Genomic DNA, 25,184 nt, shown 5'->3' with positions numbered 1-25,184 from the left:
GTCTCGGTCCGGCACACAGTTTTAATCTGCCAGGAAGTTTCATATCGGCGCACACTCTGCTGCAGAGTGAAAATCTCATTCTGGAAAAATCCCCCAGGCTGTGGCTAAGCCAGGTTTCGTAGTATCCTTTCTTTCAGGAGTACTAGTTCTGCAAGTTTAGCTGAAGAGCTTCTGTAAATTTTGGAAGGTAGGAGGCAAGGTACTGATAGAAGTAAAGCTGTGAGGATGGGGCGTGAGTCATACTTGAGTAGCTCAGTTGGTAAGGCACTTGCCCGCGAAAGGCAAAGGTCCCGAGTTCGAGTCTCGGTCCGGCACACAGTTTTAATCTGTCAGGAAGTTTCAATGAAGAAGGAACTTTATCTATTGAAAGAATATCATAATTGCATAACAAAATACTGTTTATTCCAGTTTTCTATAAAATATGTCACATGCAAACAAAAATCAACAATTCAATGATAAAAATAGTTATATAAACATCATCATCTTTTCTGTAACCAGTAATTTACAAAATACACCTCGATAAACAGAAACCGTTACAAAATAGAAATTTTTTATCATTATTACAACAATCTTCCAAAAAATAGATAATACACTAAATTGTAAAAACTAAGGCAAGTAAAATTTTTATGATTAACATATTTTTTAAAAGAGGTGTTCATGTAAGAAAAATAACTATGAGCACATTCAAAAATTTCTAGCATCAACCCTATTATAAGGATGGTGCAAGCCAGTCAAGAAACTTCATGCATGCTTCAAAACCAATAAAACATGCTGCATTTGCTGGAAATGCTCTCAACATAACAGGTGTAACTCCTCGGTATAATGCTGTGGGCCCTTCTTCTTTCATCAGTGTTCTGAAGACATCACGGATACCATTTGGATACGTTCCTTCTGGAGCTGTAAGAAGACAGAATGTTTAACTTTATTTCTATCACACATCATGCAAGAAAATGGAACAGCTTTTTTGTTTACTATGAATAAAACCTAAGAAAAAACATACAAGGGTTATTCGGAAAGTAAGGAATGATCAGTGGCGAAATGGAAACCACAGTGAAAATCCAATGAAGTTTTGCCCATCAATCGTGCTACGTTGGTTTTTTTTTAAAGTTCTGAGCACATAAAGATACTAAGAACAATAGTGTCTCCTGCCAAGTATGAGGGCCTGGTGAGAAATTTCACACTGAGCTATGCAGCCAACACTACATAACGGTCATGTGTTTTTTTCTTCAAGACAATTCTCAGCTGCATTCTTCAGGGGCAATGAAGATGCTCCTGTATCATTTCCAATTGGAAATGTTTGATTACACACAATACAGCCCATGATTGTCTCCCTCTGAGTATCATCTATGCTCACATGAACCGTTGACTATAAAGACAACATTTAGGCACAGACAACTAGCTGTAGGCCAGCATAGAGAATTGGCATAAAGAACTGGTGGCTGCCTTCTATAACAAGGGTGTTGTAAAGTTGGTAAAATGCTACAACAAATGTCTAAGTTGGATCGGAAACTATGGAGATGAGTAGCTGGAAGTTTTAGCTGACTGTTGCAAATAAAACAGTTTTGATTTTCACTGTGGTTTCCATTTTGTGACCTATCATTCCTTACGTTCCAAATAGCCCTCATAATATTTAACTTATTATGTTGATGTAAGACAAATTAAAAACAGAAAACAAAGAAAACAAGAGTTAATGAAATGTCAAAATGTATCTAATAAATAGAATACAATTTCAAATTATATAAGCAATACTGTGTCAATGGAAATAATATTTCTTCAGATTTGGTGGTGGTGGTTAGTGTTTAACGTCCCGTCGACAACGAGGTCATTAGAGACGGAGCGCAAGCTCGGGTTAGGGAAGGATTGGAAAGGAAATCGGCCGTGCCCTTTCAAAGAAACCATCCTGGCATTTGCCTGAAACGATTTAGGGAAATCACGGAAAACCTAAATCAGGATGGCCGGAGACAGGATTGAACAGTCGTCCTCCCGAATGCGAGAGTTCAGGTTTGGAGACAGTGGTTCCTAAGAAATTAAATGTAAGGTGGTTCTCCATGTATCGGAAGCAAAATATCCAAAATCAGAAGAACACACACATTTGTTCACCCCATAAGCCATGCTATCAAAAATACTTTAGATAGCATGGCTTGCAACAGACTGGAAGCACACTTGGCTCACTGACAAACATATGTGAGGAAGGCAGCTTTTGGATTTGATGTTTCATTAATCTCCGAGTGGTCTAAACAGTTCATAGCACTGAAGCACGGATTGATAAAAATGAATGTTTAGAAGACACAAACTACCTTCAGCTGTTGGTGATACACTTTAGAAACAACAATGTAGGCCTACATTATACATAATCAAATCTATGAAGCTTATTTCCGTGCCTGTATGTCAAACCATAAAAAATAACAAAAACTCTGTATCACTACAATTTATATTTATTAGCAATTATGTGTTTCGGCGACTTGATTACACCCTCAAATAACAATCATGGTGTTCAACATAGCTTCCACCATTACAGTTGTTTTAGAACACTTATTGGTGTTGTGTTGATAGGAGCTACGTAGAAAACTAAAGCTCAAAAGTGTCACTTCAAAATGAAATTATCCAAAATGCTTAGTTAATAATAAATATAAATCTTAGTGTCTGGTTAAAGTAGGTTTTTGTTGTTTTACAAAGAACATTCCATGAAGCCTCATGCTGTTGTGGTGAGCCGTGTACTTAATTAAACTTATATAATTGTACAGGCACTAATGAATTTGGTGACATGCAGCCACGCCACCAATCATCATGATGTATTCAAATAAGAACAAATTAAGAAAACATGGTTTGAAATCTCTTCTACTCTTCAATCATACTTCACTATATAACTCAAAAAAGATTCACAAAACATACATCAGTAGAAACAACAATATATAGGAACTTACCAGTCTGCAGTCTACTTTTCAGTACATCAGCCGGCATTCCAACTAACCAGTTAGCAATACCGGCAGAGCCACCTGCAAATATTGTTCCCAAAATGCCAATTTCATTGGTGCTTAGCACTCTCTGAAGGCCATCATATGTCATAAAATACATTCCACTTGCAGGTACATCTGGAAAAAAAATTAGCAAATGTTTATACTGGTTCCAGTGTTAGAATTTTCAGTTAACACACTGAAAGAATTATGAGGAACTACCTACAATAATAACTCAATTAAGTGTGGCAATCTGATCAGTCAACAAACAACTGCATAACAGATTAAAACATCCTGCCTAATAATCTAGGAGCAGGTTGGATATTTCCCACAATTCCTTTAAATGCATACCACTCATTGCCTGCTAAAATGGTCAGCTGTTAAGCTTGTCCATGCTCTTTTTGTCAGAATATAAATTATAATCAGCTAAACTGTCACATACGTGCAACACATATTGGTGGGCTTCCTAAGTGGACCAAGAAGCCTTCTGTCATCAGACTGTGCCCCATTTATAGATGAGTGAGAAAAATATATTGTCTCCTACATTGCTGGAAGGAGATATGCCGTTTATGAGTTGTTTGTTTTACAGGCAGCAATTTATTGTCTATCACAATAGTCCCCAACATTTTTGATTCCCTGCAGCCTTCATAGACTAGAGTTATTCTAGTGTGTCCTAACTAATCTATCCAATGTAGGTAAAGTGCACAGCTGATGTAGGTAAGTTACTTCAAAAATATAATTATAAACAAAACTCATATATTAAATTCAAAAAACTAATTAGTGAACAGATTTATGAGTAATATAATTAATGGGATGTCTGAGCTTGTTCACTACACAACTTCTCAAATATCAGAATCAGACTGGATACAGCCACCCTAATTTCCTGTTCCACAATATTTTCTCCTCATTAACAGGAACTATCAAAAAACATTTCTGCTCAAATAGGGTGTTGTAAATGGCACTAATGTTTGCTGAGTGAAGAAGAAAAAACAGAAAGCTCAGGGAAGTATATAATGGACCAGATACTGTTGCAGAAGCAAGTACGAGGACCAGGAACATCTATGGAAGAGAGGAGGAATCAAGATTGAGAGAAGTGTTGGAGAAGAAACCCATAGGGTTGAGACCTTAAGGCAGACCAAAAATATGATGGAGAGACCAGGTGGCCAAGGATATTCAGATACCTGGAGCAAGGGAAGAAGACGCCAGGGACAGAACACTGGAGGAGGCTACTTGAGGAGACCAAAAACTGACTGCAGTTTGTGGGGCCTGGAAAGTAAGAGTAAGTAAGAATAAGAGTAAGAGTAAGAGCTTTACCAGTGAGCAGCAGATTTTCATCTATCACTGCTACCCAGAAGTCACAAAGTTCCATGCTTGTTAAATTTTGTCTTTGGTGTATGATCTCAATTAAACGTTAAAAAATTTCTTTCTATATAGAAGTAAATTCAGATTTTGGGTCTAAATAGTTCATAAATCCACATTAATTTGTCAGATAAGTTGAGGGAGGTGAAACTGAAAAGCAGATTATACGGCAAGACAAATTAACTTCTTTGGATTACAAACTGGTGCAACAATGGAAAACAATCACCGATACCACAGTAATTAATTTTTTTCTTTTGTTTAGTTGTACGTTTTTCCTATAAGCTGAATCCTCTTGGTTAATTTTAAAATGGGAATGTTCAACACGTGAAACTTTTCGAACATATGATATAATCAGGCTGACTAAACCAAAAAATCTGTTTCCACAAAGTGTTCCACATACTCATGTTTTTCTTCAAGAAAACTGTTCTTGCCATCACTAAAATGTACAAGAAAGTGCACTCACTGCACAGGAGTGTCATCATGAGTGGCAGTGGTACAATGAAGATATATATTCAACTTCTATACACTCACACAATTTTTTTGAAAAACCTTGCATTCACCAGACATGTTTTTGTAAATTTACTATCTTCAACATGTTTTAAGACTAGATTCAGTTGAGGACTCAAATACCCTTAGGCAAGCACTTCTCTGCAAATGATGCTACAGGTCCACACTGAATCTAGAGCTCTCTTTCAAATAAGGGTCTGCAATTCTCCACAACAGCCAGACATCAAACAACAACTGTCAGTACAAACATCAATACACTCTGTCCACTCCAAATTACTTTCAAACAAAGTGTTCAGTTATGTCAAACGAGTCTTGAGCCTTTCTACCAGCAGCAACACTTTTACAAATTAAAATCCCCTCCAAAACAGAGTTTGCTAACCAAAGTCTGGATACACAATGGATACAGAGAGGGGTACTCAGAGAGTTGGAGCAGGTAAAAAGTATTGCACCACAAGTACGTTTTAAGTGTTCCAGTGCTTGCACAGTTACACACTATTCTTCATTCAATACAGTAAACTTATTTGGTAAATAGATCTTCAGGGCATGCTCACAGGGAAAAAAAGGCCAGGATGGTGGTCCTACTCAGAGACATCCATAAATATTACCTACCATATAATTGTGGTGTTCCTTCAGTATGGCATGAAATGTGTTAAAAACATATCCAGGAGTACAGACCCACTTTTAATTCAATAAATCTAAAATAATTCTGGCCCTCTTCAGTACCCTAGCTAGAAGAGACCTCCACTACTATATAAGGATTGGCATTCGCCCTACACCAAATGTGAGAAGATCGTACTATTCTGTGATCCCAAGTAGCCTTGCTGCTTGAACGCAATTTGTGAAAATAGATTCCACAGCAGTGACAGCAAGGCACTGGAATGCTGGTGCTTCTGGAAGAGGCAAGATTCTGTATGCACAATTAGCCATGAGGAGCTGCAACTATATGTGAAGTGCGAGTCCCAAGAACACAGGTTAAATATGAGACTGAGACAGCGATACCTGTAGCCAGCCTAATTCCCTTTTACGTGTCACTGATTAATAAACTATGCAACAGCTTTGAACAGGTTAGGACAGCACAAGAGCTTTATAAAATACTCCTTGTCTGCTCTCCAAGACCCTCGACTAACACCCCTCAGGATGTGCATCACCTTCAGGGACCTTGCTTTTAGGTCCATTAGGTGGCATAGCCATGAATATTTTATGTCAAATATGGTCCACAAATCATTAAAACAGACGGTACATATGCAACCTGGAACCTCCTTCTTAGGGAAGATTGCTGTTTACTCTTCTAGAGGAAAAGTGTTCAGATGCTATAAAGAATTAATGAAGGTCAGTTACACAAGAATGTATATAAAATGAAGTAAAGTTTGTCTCTCTCTTACAAAATGTTTGAGTTGACGTTTTGATATAACTCCTCTGGCAAATAAAATTATTTGAAAATTGTTTGTTGTTGTATGTTGTTGCAGCCTTCAATCCGAAGATTGGTTTGACACAGCTCTCCCCATTACTGTATCCTGTGCAAGCCTCTTCACTTCTGAGCAACCACTGCAACCTACATTCATCTGCATCCACTTACTATATTCATCCCTTGGCCTCCCTCTACAATTGTTACCCCCCACCCCCCCAACACTTCCATATTGACGATTCTTTGCTTTCGCAGAATGTGTCCTATGAATAAATCCCTTCTTTTAGTCAAGTTGTGCCACAAATTTCTCTTTTTCCTAATCATATTCAGTACCACCCCATTAGTTACACAATTTACCCTCCTTATCTTCAGCATTTTTCTGTAGCACCGTATTTCAAAAGCTTATTGTCCATGTTTCACTTCTGTAGAAGGCTACACTCCAGGTAAGTACCTACAGAAAGACTTCCTAAAACTTAAATTTACATTCAACATTAATGACTTCCTCTTCCTCAGAAATTTTGTTACGGACACATTTCTTTTAATACCCTTCCTACATCTACCATCGTCAGTTATTTTGCTTCCCTAATAAGAAACCTCATCTAACGTTTTGTGTGTCTCATTTCCTAATCTAATTCCTGCAGTATCACCAAATTTACATCAACTGTGCTCCATTGCTTTCACTGATGTATGTTTATATCCACCTTTCAAGAGACTGTCCATCCCATTAACTGTTCTTTCAAGTCCTTCGTTGTTTGACAGAATTATAATGTCATTAGCAAACCTCAAAGTTCTTATTCTTCCCCCTGAGTGTTAATTCCTTCTCCAAATTTTTCGTTGGTTTCCTTTACTGCCTGCTCAGAGCACAGATTGAGCAACAATGGAGATAGGCTACAACCCTGTCTCAATTCCATTGCAACTACTGCTTCAATTCCATGCCCTTCAACCTTTGTAACTGTGTCCTGGTTTCCATACAAGTTGTTTATAGCCATCACTCCCTCTTTTTTACTCCTGCTACCTCAGAATTCCAAAGTGGGTATTCCAGTCAACGTGATGTACGGGAATCTGTCTTTTTTATTAGTGGGTCAATCCCCTTAGAAAATTATTTCTCTAGATTTTTCATCCTTTATCTCAGCAAATAGCAGCAAATCACTTACAGAAAATCACTGTATACTGAGATTGTTAACAAACTGTCCCTTAATAATTAAATGTTCTCTCGTCGACTATGACAGTTTTAATTTTTCAAAAAACGAGTATCTCCATGGTGTTTCTATAGGTTATTATTCAAGACTCATTTAGAACAATGCAAATGATTTGAGTGACAGTTTACGTTTATATGCAAATTGTGTTTATTTTCAGTACCTTGCAAAGAAATGTAATGAGAACTTATACTAACTGCACTCTGTGGCACCACTTACTTTTACATACATACAGTAACGATTTCTGGGAATGACACTATGAAACAAAAATTTGTGCATCTAAACCCATCATTTTGATTTCTTTATACTCTTAGTTTATACAAATGAGGAGTGTTTTTTACAAAACTATTTGAGATGTTTATGTGAGTGTCACTTCCTATATAACCTATGACTGCAAGATATTTGATTGGAAAGTAGCAGTCACACAACTAGTCTTATCACTTCCATTATATGGCCTCACATATCAGCAATTTCAGCCACAAGAATGTGATACAATGTTTTCTTTTTACAAAACTCTACAGGGCATATGGAACTGAATCTGGTGAACATTATGTACTTTAGGTTCAGACCCCTATTCTTATTATCATGGGCTATCTCATTCAGAAAAGAGCACAGCACACCACCACTATCACCACCCTCACTAAGACTGTCGTTAAGCTGATTCCTTGTGGCAGCTCTGGAACTGTGTAATTTGACGGAATGTTTAAGAACAAGATACAAATCACTGTGGGTTTAACAATGGCCTACAGAAGCCAGATCAGACAGCACCATAGCACATGGATTTTCATTCCCCTAAACTCAGTGCCTGCACAACTTCATTTTATCATATACATGAAATGTGGTTACATCTGAAAAGGCTGTCATGATAAGCCATTCTCAGAATGTTGCAGTATAATCACTACAAGCTGTTCCCAATTGAGCGTGATCCTCTAACAGAATAACATGAAGTAGTAACTGTCTGGAACACTACAGACATAAGCATATTTGCCTAACATTGTGAGCCACCGGTTCATATGTTCATCTGTCTTACTGCTGTAAAAATTAATTTCTTTTTAAATTAATCTGGATAATTTGCAGTTTTATTATTTTTTATCATCATAATCCAACAGTTCCTGTTTGTCAAAATTCCTGTTTCCAGAGGAGAGTATTGTTACATGTGCTGAGTTGCATCCAGATATGATGCTGAACAACTGTAGCTTATTTCAGTATTTTCAGCTACAATAAATTCTGTGTCTTCTCTTGCACAGAAAACATTTTCACTCTCTTTCTGTATTCTTAACTCAATTATCCATTATTCTTGTTTGAATACATGTACCATGTCAGTGCTACCAATTAAAAAAAAAAAGTTCTTCTTGTTCAGTTATTGAAATGTTCAATACACACACACACACACACACACACACACACACACACACACACAGGTTCCAGGAATATGAATCTCTCAGGAAACCCTGCCCACTCCAGTTTTACTTGTTATTCAGAGTGGGTGAAAAAATAGCTTTGTTCCAAAGCAACTTGTCTACTTCATTGCAAGGGTACCTGTGTGTGTAACGCATGACATCTACATAATGCATTCATTAGCCTTGCAGACACTTATAGCATTAAGTACCACAACATCCTGAGAAGTTCCGAAATAAGCACTTCAACTCAGACCTGATGAGACAGAGAAAATACTGCAGATACAAAATATAAGGTATGTGTAATTTCACTTCATATTAAATTATAACATGACTGCTAATCAACAACAGCCAAATTTATCCATCAAGTACCTTTTCCTGCTTACAAAAGCATTTTTGCATGGAAGATGTTCAGACAACAAATGTACTTTTTGTGCAAGTACAGGATGTTGATTAAGCATTTTACTTCTTGATTTGATTTCAGGACACCGTATTTAACACACCAAATGTCTTTTGCAATTGTGTGCTGATTTTATGCAATTTGAAGGAGATAGTGAACCGTAACAACTGAATGCTTTTGGCAAACATTACATCACTAGTATGTGTACTTCAGTGTGTTTAAACAACAGAAAGTTTAGGAGAGTTCAAAAGCTTAAGAGGGCATTCCTACTTTTTATTTGTGTATCTAGCACTAAATATTTCACCCTAGAAACAACTAGTGGTGGTGGTTCCTCTTACTCATTTAACATTCCATTTAGGAATATTTATTACAGTTAATTTTGCATGAGTGACAAGTATTGGTTACGTTTATTAAGTAAAGATGCAATGTTTAGTTTATAACTCTCATCTATGCACTAAAGCATTAGTGTGAAAAACCAACATGCAATTTACAACATGAGAAGTGTCCATGGACAGCTGCACAGAAGCACTATTATATCTGCCAATAAATGAATGACTTTCAATGACAAATATGTATGTACTGAACATTCATAATCTGCCTGTTGGCAGGAATTTTGCTTTTCCAGTCATTTTCTTTTTCATCATCTCAACAAATGCTGGAAGTTTATTAAAAAGTCTTTGTTGATAAAGCAAATCCCATGTCTATATAAAACATCAGTAATACAGAAGAGAAGGGAGAAGAGTGGGATGTACTGATTAACAAAGGCAGGGGTCTTCCACAGCGGCAACAGGAAGTGATAAGATACCAACCCCCACCCACAACTGCTTCCTGCTCTAATTTGTAACAGACTAGAGTTGTTGAAGTTTACTGGTTGAAAATGTGGCAGCCTCTCATCTTTATACTGCTCCTCATTGCTCTTGTAAGTAACTTATTCTATTTTTTATTCTTTGACTACATTAAACGGGTGCCAGGTTTCTTGAATGCTTCCAGCAGCATAAAAAGTGCTAGTTAACAATTTCATACAACAGTGCCTCTATCTTGCTGCAATATATCATAAACAGAAAAAGGAACTATATTTATGTTCTATCACTGATATAAAAATGTTTCACTGAAAAATTTAATCTCAAACAACCACAAAGCATTATATGAATGTTTTAAGTGAAAATGATGAACTTTATCACACTAGCCTGCCTCTGGTTGGACTCTAGTGACTGTCAGTTAAGCTGTGTCCAAGGAGTGGTAATGGTGCTCTTCAAGTACTTGCGTGCCAAATTCACTGTAATGAATCCTATATGTTGATGCATAAAAGCACCTGAGATATATATTTTGAAAGAGGCATCATATAATGTATGAAAACCTTGTGCACTTAAGCTGCCAAATACTGAGATACATATGACCTCACACAAACAACAGTCTAGTGCACACAACTCCTTGATTTTTAGAACATAACTGAAAGCCTCCTGGATATGTCTATTAATGGGCCAGGAAGCTAAGAGAGAACATAGAAACAAGAATGTATTCTTGGTCAAGGGTTTATATGAATTAAAAGTGTGTGTGTGTGTGTGTGTGTGTGTGTGTGTGTGTGTGTGTGTGTGTGTGTGTGTGTGTGAGAGAGAGAGAGAGAGAGAGAGAGAGAGAGAGAGAGAGAAATTTAATTTGCCAGTGGTTGTAATTTGTCTGAAGGAACGACTATTCTTTGTATTTGGAAGGTAACAAGTAACTTTCTTCACACATCTGAACTGATAAATTTCTGAAACTGATTTTCCATTGGGAATTTAATGGTCCCACACAGTCTTTGTCAAATAATATTCAGTTTTAGAGCATTTAATCATTTTTTACTTACTCTTGGAGCAAGCAACACTGTCAGTGTACAGCAGCACCTCTCTTCATAGGAGTTTAATTGGCTTTCCTTTGATATAACGTATCATCAAAATATGACACTTTTGCTGCTGCTCACTGTAATATTTGTCTTGGTTCGAGTCAACTCTCACTCACTAATACTCTATTTTTATGACTATCCCTGAATTCACACCTCTAAGAGCTACAAGTTTACTGGAATTTCTTCCAAAACTGGCACCATAACTCATTACATTAGCCCCATTGTCAAGCACTTAATAGCTGTACCGTATTTACCACAATCATTTCAATCAAACTAACATTTTATGGCACATCCTACAATACCTTACAAGCTGCTGACTGTTATTCTAACAGAAGCACATTGGCTGCTAGAGAACAATGGTGAATAACAAAACCAGAGAGACAAGATGTTTAATGTTTTCTAAAACAATTATTATTAATGAAGTAAGAAAATGATATTTCACTGCTGCAATATGACTGGATGTATAGCTGCATTATTATTATCATTTACAACACCGCAGACAAACAAACACCCATTACCACAAGTTGATATGAAAGAATTACATTAATTTCAAAGAACAGCTGCTCTACAACAATTCTGAGAATAAGCACAAAAAGAAACAAGTAACCATGTAGATTAACTTCCCAACAATTAGTATCTGTTACAAATTGATGAAATGTTTCCTCATTAATAGATTTAAATAAAATTAGCCCACCGTTATATTATTTTCTTCCAAATTGCTTTATACCGTACTGACTAAGTCTCAAAAAATACATCAAAAATGACAGGCACATGAATGGAGACCATGGTATTTCTCCTCTATAATAAGTTTTGTGCATTTATAATAGGTCACTTGAAACATTTAACCATTGGGACAAAGAAGTATTTCATATAGGATCATAGTCATTTACTTTCACATTACCAGCTTTTCTGGCGACTTACCATTTTCAGTTGCTTACACTGAAGCCAATGTATTACACACAATATATGATGCGTGCAATGTAATATGCTTCAAAATTTATGGGCCAGTCCATATTACTACTGAGTAAAAACTGTAGCCTCAAAATTTTACAAAGTCACTCTAAGTGGGTGTATACGATGTACATCTATATTTTTCATGCCCAAGTACTTGTATAGCAGTCGCGGGGGTGGGGTGGGGGGGGGGGGGGGGGGGAGGAAATGTTCCGTACTTATCAACTATTACCAGTAGTATTATTAAAATGGTAGATGAGTATGTAATATTTTTCTCATTCGCATTTACTACACCAGCAACTGCATATGAAAATGACAGATTTACTTTGCATACACCCGCAATGACTTTGTGAAATTATGAGGACTACATGCAGCCATGTTAAGTAACATAGACTGGCCCACAGATTTTGAAGCGTATGGCATCAAACTTTGTATGTAATATATGTTATACATTAGTTTGAGAGTAAGCTCTTAAAAATGTTACATTGACTATGCCAAAATCAGTGACTATGCCAAAATCAGCGACTGTGGAAAAATTTATTATCTTTTATTTCACATAGACTAACAGTTCTTTAATGTTCCAGGTAAAAAATGAACCGAATACATGGGGACACTCTTGTCCAACAGCATGTACTTGCCACTTAACCGTATTTAAAGACTTGTCACTCCACCGCTGGCTCAAACAAAGAGGAAATCATCACCAAGAGACAAGACTACTGCAAACATCTAAGCAAAACAATGAGGTAAAATTATTCTCAAATTATCGGACTACAACCTGAAAGCAGCGCTGACCCCAGATGTAGTTTCTATACTATTTTAATTGTTAGTCAGTAGATGATGAGTGATAAAGAAAATTCATTATAAATATCTTCTAAAGTAGGTGACCGATTATTCTGTATTATTCCAAGTTATTTATGAAATATTGTTTCTCTGGAATTTTGGATGCAATTTCTAAATATGAGTATAAAAGAAGTACTCACAAAGTTTTATTCATCACCTTTAAAAACAATTACTTGATTAACTTTCTGTTTGTTTGCAAATAAATGTCTGCAGTCTCTGTACACATGAAATCTGTGTGCGACAGTACTCTAGCATGCAACTAAAGGAGTAAAAAAGAAGACAGTGCAGGTGTGATAATTCATTTTCAGCAGTTAAAGTAGTACACTGACTTGGCCTAACACAGTTGCAGCATTTTCACTGCACGATACACCAATTTACCAATGAGCTGCACCATCTCGTTTTGGTTCCTCTAGTAGTGCAGGTATTCATGTGTTTACCAGGACTGCAGACATGTATCCGGGGGCGGGGGTGGGGGTGGGGGGGTGGGGGGGGGGGGGAAGGGGAACTGTGTGAATTTATTTTTTGAAATCGCAATTAAAACTTTATGACTAGCCACATACTTCCACTGTATCATCCATGATGAAAACTTTCAGTCAACGGTACGGCAACTACAATAAAAAAAAACTTATTTCACATGTATATTTCCTGCTAAAAGTCTCTTCTGCTTAGTGCGTTACTGTCTACAAATAATACTCCTCACTTATTGATGTTCATTAAACCAAGTGTCAAATGATGATGATAAAAATATTATACCAGATTTCTGTATGAGAATGGTCACTTGTTAGTCATTAATTAATCAACCTAATCAGATGTGTATTTAGTCAAAGCTGCATAATGTCCAAATCAATGAAGTATTTTAAATTGTTCATTTGTTCAAAGATTCTTAGTTATAACACCTAAAAAAGTCAAATTAACATAGAGTAATGAAATTTTGGGAATACATTTGTCTAGGTAATATATGTAAGTGATTAACCATGCAATATTACAGGTTAACATATGCATGAGAAAAGCTATTGCAAATATGAAATGCTGGTACATTAATTAGGGGCATAATCTCCAGACTTGCACTTGGTAGGTCAATATAGTGATGGTTAATGCTGGCTGTGGATGACGCTGGATATGTTGTTAGATGATGACCCACACGTGTTCGATTGGAGACAGATTTGGTGATTTAGCAGGCCAAAGGAGCATGTTGATACTACATACAGCATGTTGGGTAAGAACAATGGTATGTGGGAGAGTGTTATCCTGTTTGGAAACATCCCCTGGAATGCTGTTCATGAATGGCAGCATAGTAAGCTGAATCACCATACTGATGTAGAAATTTGCAATCAGGATGTGTTGGATAACCACAATAGGGCTTCTACTGTCATACAAAATGACACCACAGACCACAGCTCCATGTGTAGGTCCAGTGTGCCTAGGCTGCAGACAGTGTGGTTGCAGGTGCTCACCAGGCCGCCTCCTAACCACCACACAGCCACCACTGGCACTGAGGCAGAATTGACTTTCATCAGAAAATGCAGCGTATCTCCTCTGAAGTCGAAAACAGTGAGGGTTTCCAGTCGGTGAAACACACACTACAGGGTGTCCAGCTCGGGCAGTCCTTGAAGTAACCGATTTGTAACATTTCATCGTGTCACTGTGGTGCCAACTGCTGCTCAAATTGCCGAACACAACTGTGTTCCCTTTCGGTAGTGCCATGTCGCTGTATGGAGGCTGGGCTTCTTGAGACTGTACCTTCCGTGACCACTGCTGCCAACACTCGTGTAGAGTGCATACATTCCTGCCAAGTTTTTTTGCAGTATTGCACAACCAACATCCAGCCTCTCCTAACTCTATTACATGATCTGATTCAAAATTAGTGAGTTGCTGATAATGGCATCTTTGTCACCTTAAAGGCATTCTTGACTAACATCAACTCACTACGTCCAAGCTCAAGGGTAACTTTACTCTCCTGATCGTTACAGCGCATATTTAAAGCATACCTCATTTTCACTCTCACAGGGGTGTTACTACAACCATCCTTATGCACCAGGTGTTAAATATAAATAGACATCATATTTCATATTTAGAAAGAAACCTACCAACTTTTGTTTATCTCCCACAACTTCTCCTTGCATTTGGGATTTTTTTTTTGTGTATAATAACAAGATATATCATATAACCAATTCCATTACTTATTAGCATTATAAGCACTTTATTCAAAAATGTATCCTGATGGAGACAATTACATATAGTATAGGTTGAATAAGAACAAGGAGTAAAACTAGATGTATGAGGGAGTAGAAGTAAACACTCACTATATATTATTACTATCATTATTCATATGGTTTATAGCATCAAACACTACAAATGAGTTCAAAGTGCTGGATTTTGTATTTTATCAGTAGTATGACACTTCCAAAGCACCCAGGACAGCACTATGTATTGGCAGATCATTCACATAAATTCTAGTAAAGTTGCTTTCTGCAGCTGGTAGATGGATAGATTACCAGTATCAGTGGTTTTCAAGTGCCCTCTAACATCTCTTCGCACTCTTCCCAGTATACAGAGAATCACTGGGACCGCTTTCACTGGTTTATGCCAGAACTGCAGTAGTTCACTTTTCAAGTCCTCATATGTGCCAAGTTTTTCAAGCTGTCTCTTAATGATTTTGCTATCACCTAGAGTTGCAATGTCAATGATCCACAATTTCTTAAGTCTGAAGTCCCACAGTAATTTGGCATGTTTGTTTCCGTCAAATTTTTCTGCTTTGTGGCCCCACCATTTTATGATCAACTGTTTCGTCAGTCTCTTTACAGAGTCTGCAGTTTTGGCCTTGTCCTGGTATCTCGATTCTGGCTTTTACGGCATTAGTTCTGATGACTTATTGACTTGTTCTTGGGTAGCAAAAATTAGTCGTGTCCAGTGATAAGATATTTCTTTAAATATTTATCTTTCAACCTTCTTCAAAAACACAGCCCACGAGATGCTTTACTGCACATGCTGCTGGAGTACAGCCTTCAGGTACTGATTCTTGGTTGGCTGTATTCTAGAAGCCGTCTGAAGTTCACTGAGATGCACAAGTCAGCTAAGTGTCATCAATTAGAAAGACTTCAACCAGGATGACAAAAAACTACAGACGGGGTTTACCACCCAATTATGCCATGCAATCATTTCATCTTGTTGTTAGTAACTTCAGTCAGAGTTGATAATTTGCTATCTTCCACATAGTCTGACAATACGTGTTTCTCTTTTTCTGTCATCTGCCTCACTTTCAAGGGTCATCTACTGCCTGCTTTTCTGAGCAAGTATAGCCTGACAAGGTCACTGCACGGGTGGAGTACTTGCTTAACTGTCATGAGTTTTCTTGTACTCCTGTCCAAACTATGTCAATCTATTACTGTCCAGTTCACAATCCCTGCAGTATCTGATGCTAAGTATGGCCCAGGCACTGGGTGCCTTGACTATATTGCCGCAATTCAGTTTGATTTTCAAAATTTTACTGAACCTCTGAGTGTACACTTTGTTGATAACATTTTTTACATGCTCATGCTTGATGAAATCCAATTTCAAAATGCCTATGTATCTGTAGGCTTCAGAGCACTTTATGTTTTGTCCATTTCATACTTTGATGCCTCCACTTTGTGGTTTGGTTTTTCTTCAATGCCATTTGAGACTTTGCTCATCTTTAGAGCTAGTGTGACACACTTGTCTAAGCCAAATTCAATGCTGATATCACTGCTTACGATTCGGACTGTGGGTCATAGAGAGAATTTCAGTTTCATACTTTCCATACAGTTTCATGTCATCCATTATAAGTATAATTATAATTATTGTTATTATTTGATGCACACACAGTAAGTTCAACTAAAAAAATGTGTGTAACTGATGTCTTATATCTTAATTTAGGCATTTTATGAAGAAGACATGTATCCACCAGATGAGACACCAGACTACGAGAATGTATTACTCAAAATGGCTATGTGTGTATTGCCAGCTGAGGCTGATCTCCATGATTTCTTCAGACAAATACCTACTGATGTTCAAGTAAGTATTCCTATTAGTCAGTTGGTTTCATGTTCCCTGGATCATTTTGCACGATGAATAGTAATCACGTGAAACTACTCATTTTACATTCACATTGCAAATTAATTTGACAATCAGTTATATGTTTTTAACTTTATTTTATTTCTTTAAATATACATATGTGAGTTAGTAATTGCTACCCACTACCTCTTACACATTACAGTAATAGAAATTCTTCTACAAAATAGAAGAAGTTGTCAAAGAGCAACTTTTTCAGTTTCTTTGCAAGTTTTACTTTGCTTTCTGTCAGAAATTTCATATCGCTGGGTGGGAGATCAAACATTTTTAAATTTTTGTTCCGGCATTGTGCATCCATTTTTGTGTTAAAGACAACCTTAATGTAGAGAAATGAATGACTTTTTCCTTCTGGTAGAGTAATTATGTACATCATTATTACTTTCAAACTGCAGTGGTTTATTTCCAACAAATTTCATGAGGGAATAAATATACTATGAAACAGTAACCAGAATGCCCAACTCCTTAAACAGATGTCCACAAGATAATTGTGGGTGAGCACCACTTAATATTCTGACATCTTGTTTTTCCACAATGAAGACTTTCTTTCTTAAAGAAAAGTTGTCCCAGAACATTATTCCATATGACATTAATGAATGAAAATATACAAAATACTAATTTGTGCCTCCCCTAGATTTTCAATGATTCTGTGAGCAAATGTACTTGAATTAAGTTGTTTTAAGAGTTCAAATATGCGTTTTTTCGAGTTTAAATTCTCGTCAGTATGGGCACTTAAGAATTTTGAAGTTTCCATCCTATCTATTATTTCCTCACCCTGTGCTACATTTATCATTGGTGTAGTACCCCTGAATGTGCAAAACTGAATATTTTGTACCTTCTTAAAACTGAGAAAAAGATCATTAGCAGAAAACCCATCAATGATATTTTTAAAAACATCATTTACCATTTCTTTTTATTCTGTTAAAAATAATGTTCAAATGTGTGTGAAATCTTATGGGACTTAACTGCAAAGGTCATCAGTCCCTAAGCTTACACACTACTTAACCTAAATTATCCCAAGGACAAACACACACCCCCATGCCCGAGGGAGGACTCGAACCTTTGCCGGGACCAGCCGCACAGTCCATGAGTGCAACACCATAGACCGCTCGACTAATCCCACTCGCTTTTTTATTCTATATGTATGATAGTATTGATTACAATACTAGGGTCATCTACACAAAGAATTAATTTTGCTTGTTGTATGTTACATGGAAGATAGTTTACAAATGAGGAACAATAATGGACCTAAGATTGAGCCTTGGGGAACCCCCATAAATAATTTCTCCCCTGTCAGAATTATGTCCCCAGACTATATTGGCTGAATTACAAAGAACAAATTTATGCATTCTTTTGGTTAGGTACGACATTATCTGTTGGTTGGCTATACCAGAAAACTTCAATTTATGCAAGACAATACTGTGATTCACTCAGTCAAATGCCTTAGATAGGTTGCAGCAAATACCAACCACTGCTATTTTATTATTTAGTGCTCGCAAAATTTGGTGAGAGAACATGTAAATGGCACAGTCAGTAGAGCAACACTTCTGAAACCCAAACGGTGATTTGCTGAGGATATTATTGTTGCTAAGGTGAGATACTGTTCTAGAATACATCATCACCTTCTCAAAAATTTTCGAACATGTCAGCAGTGAAACTGATCAGCAGTTGCTGTCATCTCTCTTATCACTTTTCTTAAAGAGGGGTTTCAGTTTCTCTGGAAATATGCCTTGAGGTAGTGATGCATTACATATTTCAGATAAGACTGGAAATATTATATGGAAACAAATCTTTAGTACTCTATTGGAAACACCATCAAAGCCAGATGGGCTTTTATTTTTTAGAGAATGTATAATTTTCTTGGTTTCCAAAGGAGAAGTTAGTGATACATTCATATGATTGAATTTTATACGAGTTACTTTTTTAACATATTTCTGTTATTTTTCTCTTTGCCTGTTTTCCCTATGCTTTCTACTACATTTAAGAAATTATTATTTAATACATTTGATACCTGTGATTCATAATTTATAGTCCTTCCACTCAGTGCAGTTGTGATGTTTTCCTATTCCGCTATCAAAACTTGTGAACATACAGGGTAAAAGCAGAGGAGAGCTACAATGTCAAAAACACTTTTTTCCTCCCATTGGATAAAATCTCAGCATCTGGGTAACATATTTTTCAAGCAAAGTATCTCTCATTATCCAAAATTTCGTAAAATTCCTATGGAGTGGGAATAGCATACATAGAACTAACACATTTGTTTCTCAACACCATGCCTATTGTGTCCACAGACTCCGCTAAATGAGGCAAAATAATGTTTGTTTTGCATCATTTCCTTCTGTGTTTAAAGTTTGCACACAAGATAATGTGCAGTCTAGCTACATTCTGGCATTTTAGGTTCCTCTGAAAGTGATAACCACCACATATCTTTCACTGGTAACAATTCTCTCTTTTCATCCTCCAAATATACTTAATTATCTAACCTTACAATGTGGAAGCAAACACCTATTATACAAGAAATGCTTATTTCATTATCTGTGAAATATCTGTGATTCAAATGAAATTCAATGTCTTATTTCAGGTACTGTCTTTACTACAAGGCAGCAACACTGGAAATATAAATCTGGAGTTCCAGCACACAAATGGCTTCCAAAATTTAATAGTGCTTGAGGTCTTAGGGTATGACAAGGATGAAGATACAAAGTATCATAGCAGAGTACAAAGGCGAAATACTGATGTAAATAGTGCCGATGGTGAAATAATATTACATGATAATGTCATGAAACATCTATCATCATTACAGTATGTGAACTTACAAAATGTGAAATTACGTGGCGAAGTTAAAAAAAATATCCCTCAGTCAAATGGAATACCAAATTCTATATTTGATATTAATTTAAACAAACTTTCTGAGGGTTACTCATTGGAAAATGAACAGTATTTTAGCACGAATGATAATGCTAATCAACATTTTGTGTCATTTATAGCTCCAGATACCAGTGACAATGAAATTCTTCCATATAGTGAATACATCAAGGAGCAAAACAATGCTGGCTTGTCAGTATTTGCTGGCTTATCACAGCTTGTATTTTTGAGAATAGTTAATTGTGGACTGCATAAGGTAAACTGGGAAATGTTTGAAGGGCTCAGTTCCCTTGAATATCTCTCACTAGAAAGAAATCATCTTCTATTTCTTCCAGAATTTGCATTTCATGGAACACCTAATCTAAAAACTCTCTCTCTTGCACGAAATAAATTACTAAACCTGCACAGTACTTGTCTTGCGGGACTTCTTGAATTAGAGAAATTGGACTTGTCTCATAATAATTTTTCACATCTCTCTGAACTATCTTTACCTCCTTTCCCCAAACTTCATACTGCTAATTTCAAGCACAATCCTCTAGAAGCAATCTTTGCCAGTACATTTGAAATTATGAATGCAACATCTGTACTGTATATTGGAGGAGATGGATCTACATTAGATATAAAACCTAATTCTTTTGTAGGATTACAGGCATTAAAGAAACTGAATATATATAACGTTGGGGTTCCTCTGCTTGAAAGGGAACTGCTTAGAGGAATGCCAAAACTTACCGATCTTGAAATGACAGGCACAATTAATGCCCTGTCATATGATGCTTTCCTTGAGGTGCGAAAACTTGAAAGACTTGTTCTCAACCACTGCAACCTGAAAACAATTTCTATGGATGCCTTTTACGGTTTATACTCCTTAATTCATCTTGATTTGTCTAATAACTTTTTAGAATCACTGCCACCAAATCTTTTCGATCAACAGACATCCCTAAAGGAACTTTTACTTCATAACAATTATCTCACTGAATTACCCACTGGTTTCTTCAGGAATGTTCCCGCAAAAATGATACGTCTTGATGGCAATCCTTGGCACTGTTCATGTGCAATGTCAGACTGGCAGCCAGTAGCAATTAACAAAGTAAAGCAGAAGGTTATGAAGTTCTGTGACTTCCATTACGATAAGGGCAGCATGTGCAAGACAGACCATGAGGAATACGTGTATGACAAGAAAGTTGTCCCACGATGCAATACGCCCAAGAAATATAAAAACTGGACAGTTTTCCACACTTTACGAAAACAATTACGCTGTACATCAAAAAAATATTTGAAGGCATACAAAAAAGTTCAGCTCAAAAAACAATTTGATTCTGGAAAAGCCTTGCGCAAACAAAAGAATGAAAAATATCAGATTCAGCAAACCATTAGGAGTAATTTGAAGACTTCAGTAATACCTCAATCAGAAAAGCTTCCATCATACACTGACAATGAACAGGGAGAGCCACAAAAAAATGCAACAACAAAATCAGACATTTCTAATGTAGTATCAGCAAATGGTAACACATTTAAGTTACCTGATATGTCTCAGGAATCAGTAAGAAAGGTAAATTTTATAGAACAGACTGACAGCAGCAACAAACTCAAAAGTGATATTAGCAATAGCACAGACCTTCCATCATCCTATAACATTACAGTGGTGGAATCAAAACCTTTGAAAGTGGTTAATATACAAGACAATGATGCAGGACGAAAAAAAATTGTACCTACCACAAACAGAAAATCTGATGAGAGGGAGGATGGCATAGTCAACTATAAGCACAAAGAAAAGGCAGCACAAAAATCCAACCAATCAAAGTATGATGATTACTCAGCAGAGCTACAAAACAGAAATTTTCACAAAGATCACACCAGAAATGTTCCACAAAAATCACTTAATATTTATGACAACAATGGAGAAATATCCAAAAAAGCTTGGAAACTTGAGCTCAAGAGAAAGCACGAAGAGAAACTTAGAAAATATGCAGCAAACCTGCGACATTTCACACGAAAATAAATTATTTTGTTCCAGGAAATGATGATTGACTAATAACTTATTTTTAAGTTCATAAAGCTCCATTTTGAGCCCATCACACATTAATCACAAATGTGATTAATGAGGAATTTTTGTATATAGGTATTTATATACAGCTGCTGCTGTGGGGGCCTTTGAAACTTTGTCAGCCTCACAATTAAAAAAACCTGTAAATACTTTGGTAAATTTATTCAATGGGTACAGTGACAGAATGTATTAAATGGACTGGAATTTTCAAGTATCTTTGTTATGCATATATTAATTATCTTTTCTTTGCACCTTCAAGTAAAGTATAGTGTTATTGCCACCACGACCACGACCACGACCATGACCACGACCACCACCACCAATAGTAGTAATTGTACTATGTCATGATTACTAATAACTACTAGAGAATTTTGCACATGCACTCAGAAAGAATCCTTGAAGCCAAAGCTTCAGCTATCATACCCACCCACCCTTTCCGTATTTGGCAAAACTGGTGAATTAAGCAAACAGCCAATAATTAGGAATCAGTTTACAAAAATCATTTTGACACTGCATGAAAACAAATTGCTCTTTAATTTCACTTCAGTCACAAGTCTGTGTGTGTTAATTCTGACTCATACATACTTTTGTGTACAAGACATTTCATGTAAAATGTGTTAGCCATAACAATTGTAGTATATGCAAATTGAATTGTTTTAACTATGCACCTACTAGGATGATATTTTTATGCTGTAACGGCAAATCTAATAATTACATGTTAATGATGATCATTTGACAAAGATGGCCATGTAAAACACTTCTTGCATGTTCTTGCAGCTATTTCATGTCTTCCTATTACCAAAACTTGTAAAATTGCTGAATTCCTAACAAGGACGGTCTTTCCGTTCTGAACTGAACAGAACTGAAAATAAAGAATTATATTTTGTATTGTGGTAATTTAAATTCTATTCACAACCAGTAAATCCCTTGGACTTTAAAGGACAGTCATCTAAGTGTTAAAATGCATGATGTCAATTTAATTATCAGTAGTAAGTTTTGAAACATTCATCAAAGAATTACTAAAACAATTCTTTTTATGAAGACTGCTTACAAAGGAAAAACTGCACATATTTTTAGTCTAAGACTAAAGAACAAAAGGTACATTGGATAAATAACATACAAGGTATGTATAAGAAAATCAATTCAATAATTGCCATTAACGTTGTCTGTATCAAACCAAAACTTACATTAATTAGCACATATTTTTTAATTCTCCCCATTTCTTCGTCGCTTTCTGTCTCTGTAGGTAATTTATTATTTTGGCTGGAGACCCAATAGTACTCAATCTTTTTGATTTTTTATTAACACATTTACCATGCAATATCACTACATCACCCAAAAAAATACGCAAATAGTATGTAAAGTGAATTTCCAAAAGAAAAAATAATCAACACATTTCATAAGGATGTACAATTTGTTTTACAAGGTGTACAGTGCTAATAACATAGAAGCTACTGAAATATGAGTTCAGACACCTTTTTTACCATCAGTCATCATCTCAGTATAAATAGTCATCAAAGTAAGTATACTTCGAACACAGTATAACATCCCTAAACATAATTCTATCCCTAACAATTCATACACATGAGAACAGTTATGATACTCCACCCATAACACATACTTGAGACTAGCTGCTAACATATATATTCGAATATCATACATGTGCTATATAAGAAGACCTGCAAGTTTTGTCCAAATATTTGTATTAGACTAACCACTATTAAGCTCTCAGTAACAACAAATATCACAGACATTCTGCTTTCCACAACAACATACAACACATTGCTAAATACACTATGTAGCATAACACTACATAAATGAACACTTTCTTTCCATCTTTGCTCTTCTTGATTCTCAGTCTTAGCCTTCTAAGATCAATCCTCTTTCCTTTTTTTATATCCTGCAATCTCTCTCTATCCATTTATTAGTACCAACCTGAATTAATTGTTTCTATTCCCCACTTCCCTTCTATTCTTCCCCACCAATAACTTTTGATCACTTAAACACCCTCACTCCATCTTCCTGTATTTTTTTTTCAGTTGCACCATGCAATTTTGAGATTATCTCTCTCTATTCTGCGATCTCATTACCTGTAGCATGTTACTGGAGCCATGTGCATGTACAAAGGTGGGTGCTAGGGTGATGTGCAGTAGCATAGGACAAAATATCACGTGACATACCAGCCAATAGTGTCTGCCAGCTGTGCCTGTCTGTAGCATGCACTTCAGGGTGCACATAGAACATTTAGTGTGTATTTTCATGTTATCTTATGTATGCTGAGGATATTTCGGCATTGCAATGGCACTTATCCCAGCGCTGCCAGTTACTAGTGAAACTGAAATGTGGGATCTCTCTCTCTCTCTCTCTCTCTCTCTCTCTCTCTCTCTCTCTCTCTCTCTCTCTCTCCCCCTGCCCCTTCTTACTTACAGTATTCTTCTCAAATGCAAGTACAGTTTCTTACCAATATGCTACCTCAATCACTGATTCCAATAAGATTCTGGAAATTGTATAGAGTTTATCATATAACTGCCCAGATGGCTACCTGTATTAGCATGCCACTTCCAGGATTCATGGAGGCACACTGGCCATGGATCAAATCCACCTGGTACACACATCATTATGCCAAGAGTAAACATTCTCCAAAACAATGAAAGAATAAGCACAGAGCCATTCATACACCAGTAATAACTTCATAATGTGGCTACTGTTATGATACTAGAGTGAAAGGTAAGGACACTAAATTCAGCATTGTTTTAGCAACATTTTCAGCTGAAAAGTGGGAATGTTTAATAAAGCCTGCAATATGGTGGAAATTGCTATTATAGCCCATTCAGAATTAAAACAACATGATGTTACTTGCTGGAACAATCAAAACAACGAGAAGCTTATACTTTCATCAACGATATCAAATATGTTCAATCAAATACAGGATTTTTAAAAAAAATCTGAAGAAATACAGGAATATGGACGAAACAACAGACAAATCCATCAGAGTTCAGATACATTTAAGAATTCTATACTTTTATGTTATCTATGAGTGTCGGAACTTTAATAGTGGCAACTATTTATTTACAGCTTGTACAAAATAGGTACATGATTCAAAGTTTTACTGACCTTCAAAGTAGTCACGAGCATTGTATAACTCGTTGCCAGCGATGTGGAAGTCTTAGGATACTCTTAGCAGTGACAGTTGTACGACAGTTCGAGCACCGCGGTCTATTGCCCAACAAATTTGCAGCAGTTATGAAGAAAATGCCGTAAAGTGTTTCCTTCAGTTTAGAAACTGAGTTGAACTCATGAG

The 25,184-nt window shown here is 36.4% G+C and overlaps 2 protein-coding genes across 2 annotated transcripts in view; one reads left to right on the top strand and one right to left on the bottom strand.

Moving 5' to 3' along the window:
• Window positions 1–377: 377 nt before the first annotated feature.
• The window catches only part of LOC126297789 (congested-like trachea protein), a 156,301-nt gene continuing 131,494 nt past the window's right edge, over window positions 378–25,184 (bottom strand). The window contains exons 5-6 of the mRNA XM_049988988.1: window positions 2,925–3,092; window positions 378–897 (exon numbers count right to left, since the gene is read on the bottom strand). Coding sequence (XP_049844945.1) covers window positions 710–897; window positions 2,925–3,092 — 356 coding nt within the window. The 3' untranslated portion in view covers window positions 378–709. The remainder of the gene's footprint in view (window positions 898–2,924; window positions 3,093–25,184) is intronic.
• Window positions 10,036–22,771, top strand: LOC126297788 (slit homolog 2 protein-like). Its single transcript, XM_049988987.1, has 4 exons — window positions 10,036–10,137; window positions 12,633–12,791; window positions 16,783–16,920; window positions 19,556–22,771. The coding sequence occupies exons 1-4, from the start codon at window positions 10,096–10,098 to the stop codon at window positions 21,836–21,838; spliced, it is 2,622 nt and encodes an 873-aa protein (XP_049844944.1). The 5' UTR covers window positions 10,036–10,095; the 3' UTR covers window positions 21,839–22,771.

Source organism: Schistocerca gregaria, chromosome X (genome assembly GCF_023897955.1).
Source record: "Schistocerca gregaria isolate iqSchGreg1 chromosome X, iqSchGreg1.2, whole genome shotgun sequence".
Lineage (NCBI taxonomy): Eukaryota > Metazoa > Arthropoda > Insecta > Orthoptera > Acrididae > Schistocerca > Schistocerca gregaria.
This window is presented reverse-complemented; position numbering and strand designations above follow the sequence as displayed.

Excerpts from the sequence above, each read along its gene's own strand:
- LOC126297788 (XM_049988987.1), top strand. The coding sequence starts at position 10,096 with ATGTGGCAGCCTCTCATCTTTATACTGCTCCTCATTGCTCTT. Across the intron at positions 10,138-12,632 it reads TACTGCTCCTCATTGCTCTT|GTAAAAAATGAACCGAATAC; the intron begins GTAAGTAACTTA and ends TTAATGTTCCAG. Across the intron at positions 12,792-16,782 it reads CATCTAAGCAAAACAATGAG|GCATTTTATGAAGAAGACAT; the intron begins GTAAAATTATTC and ends ATCTTAATTTAG.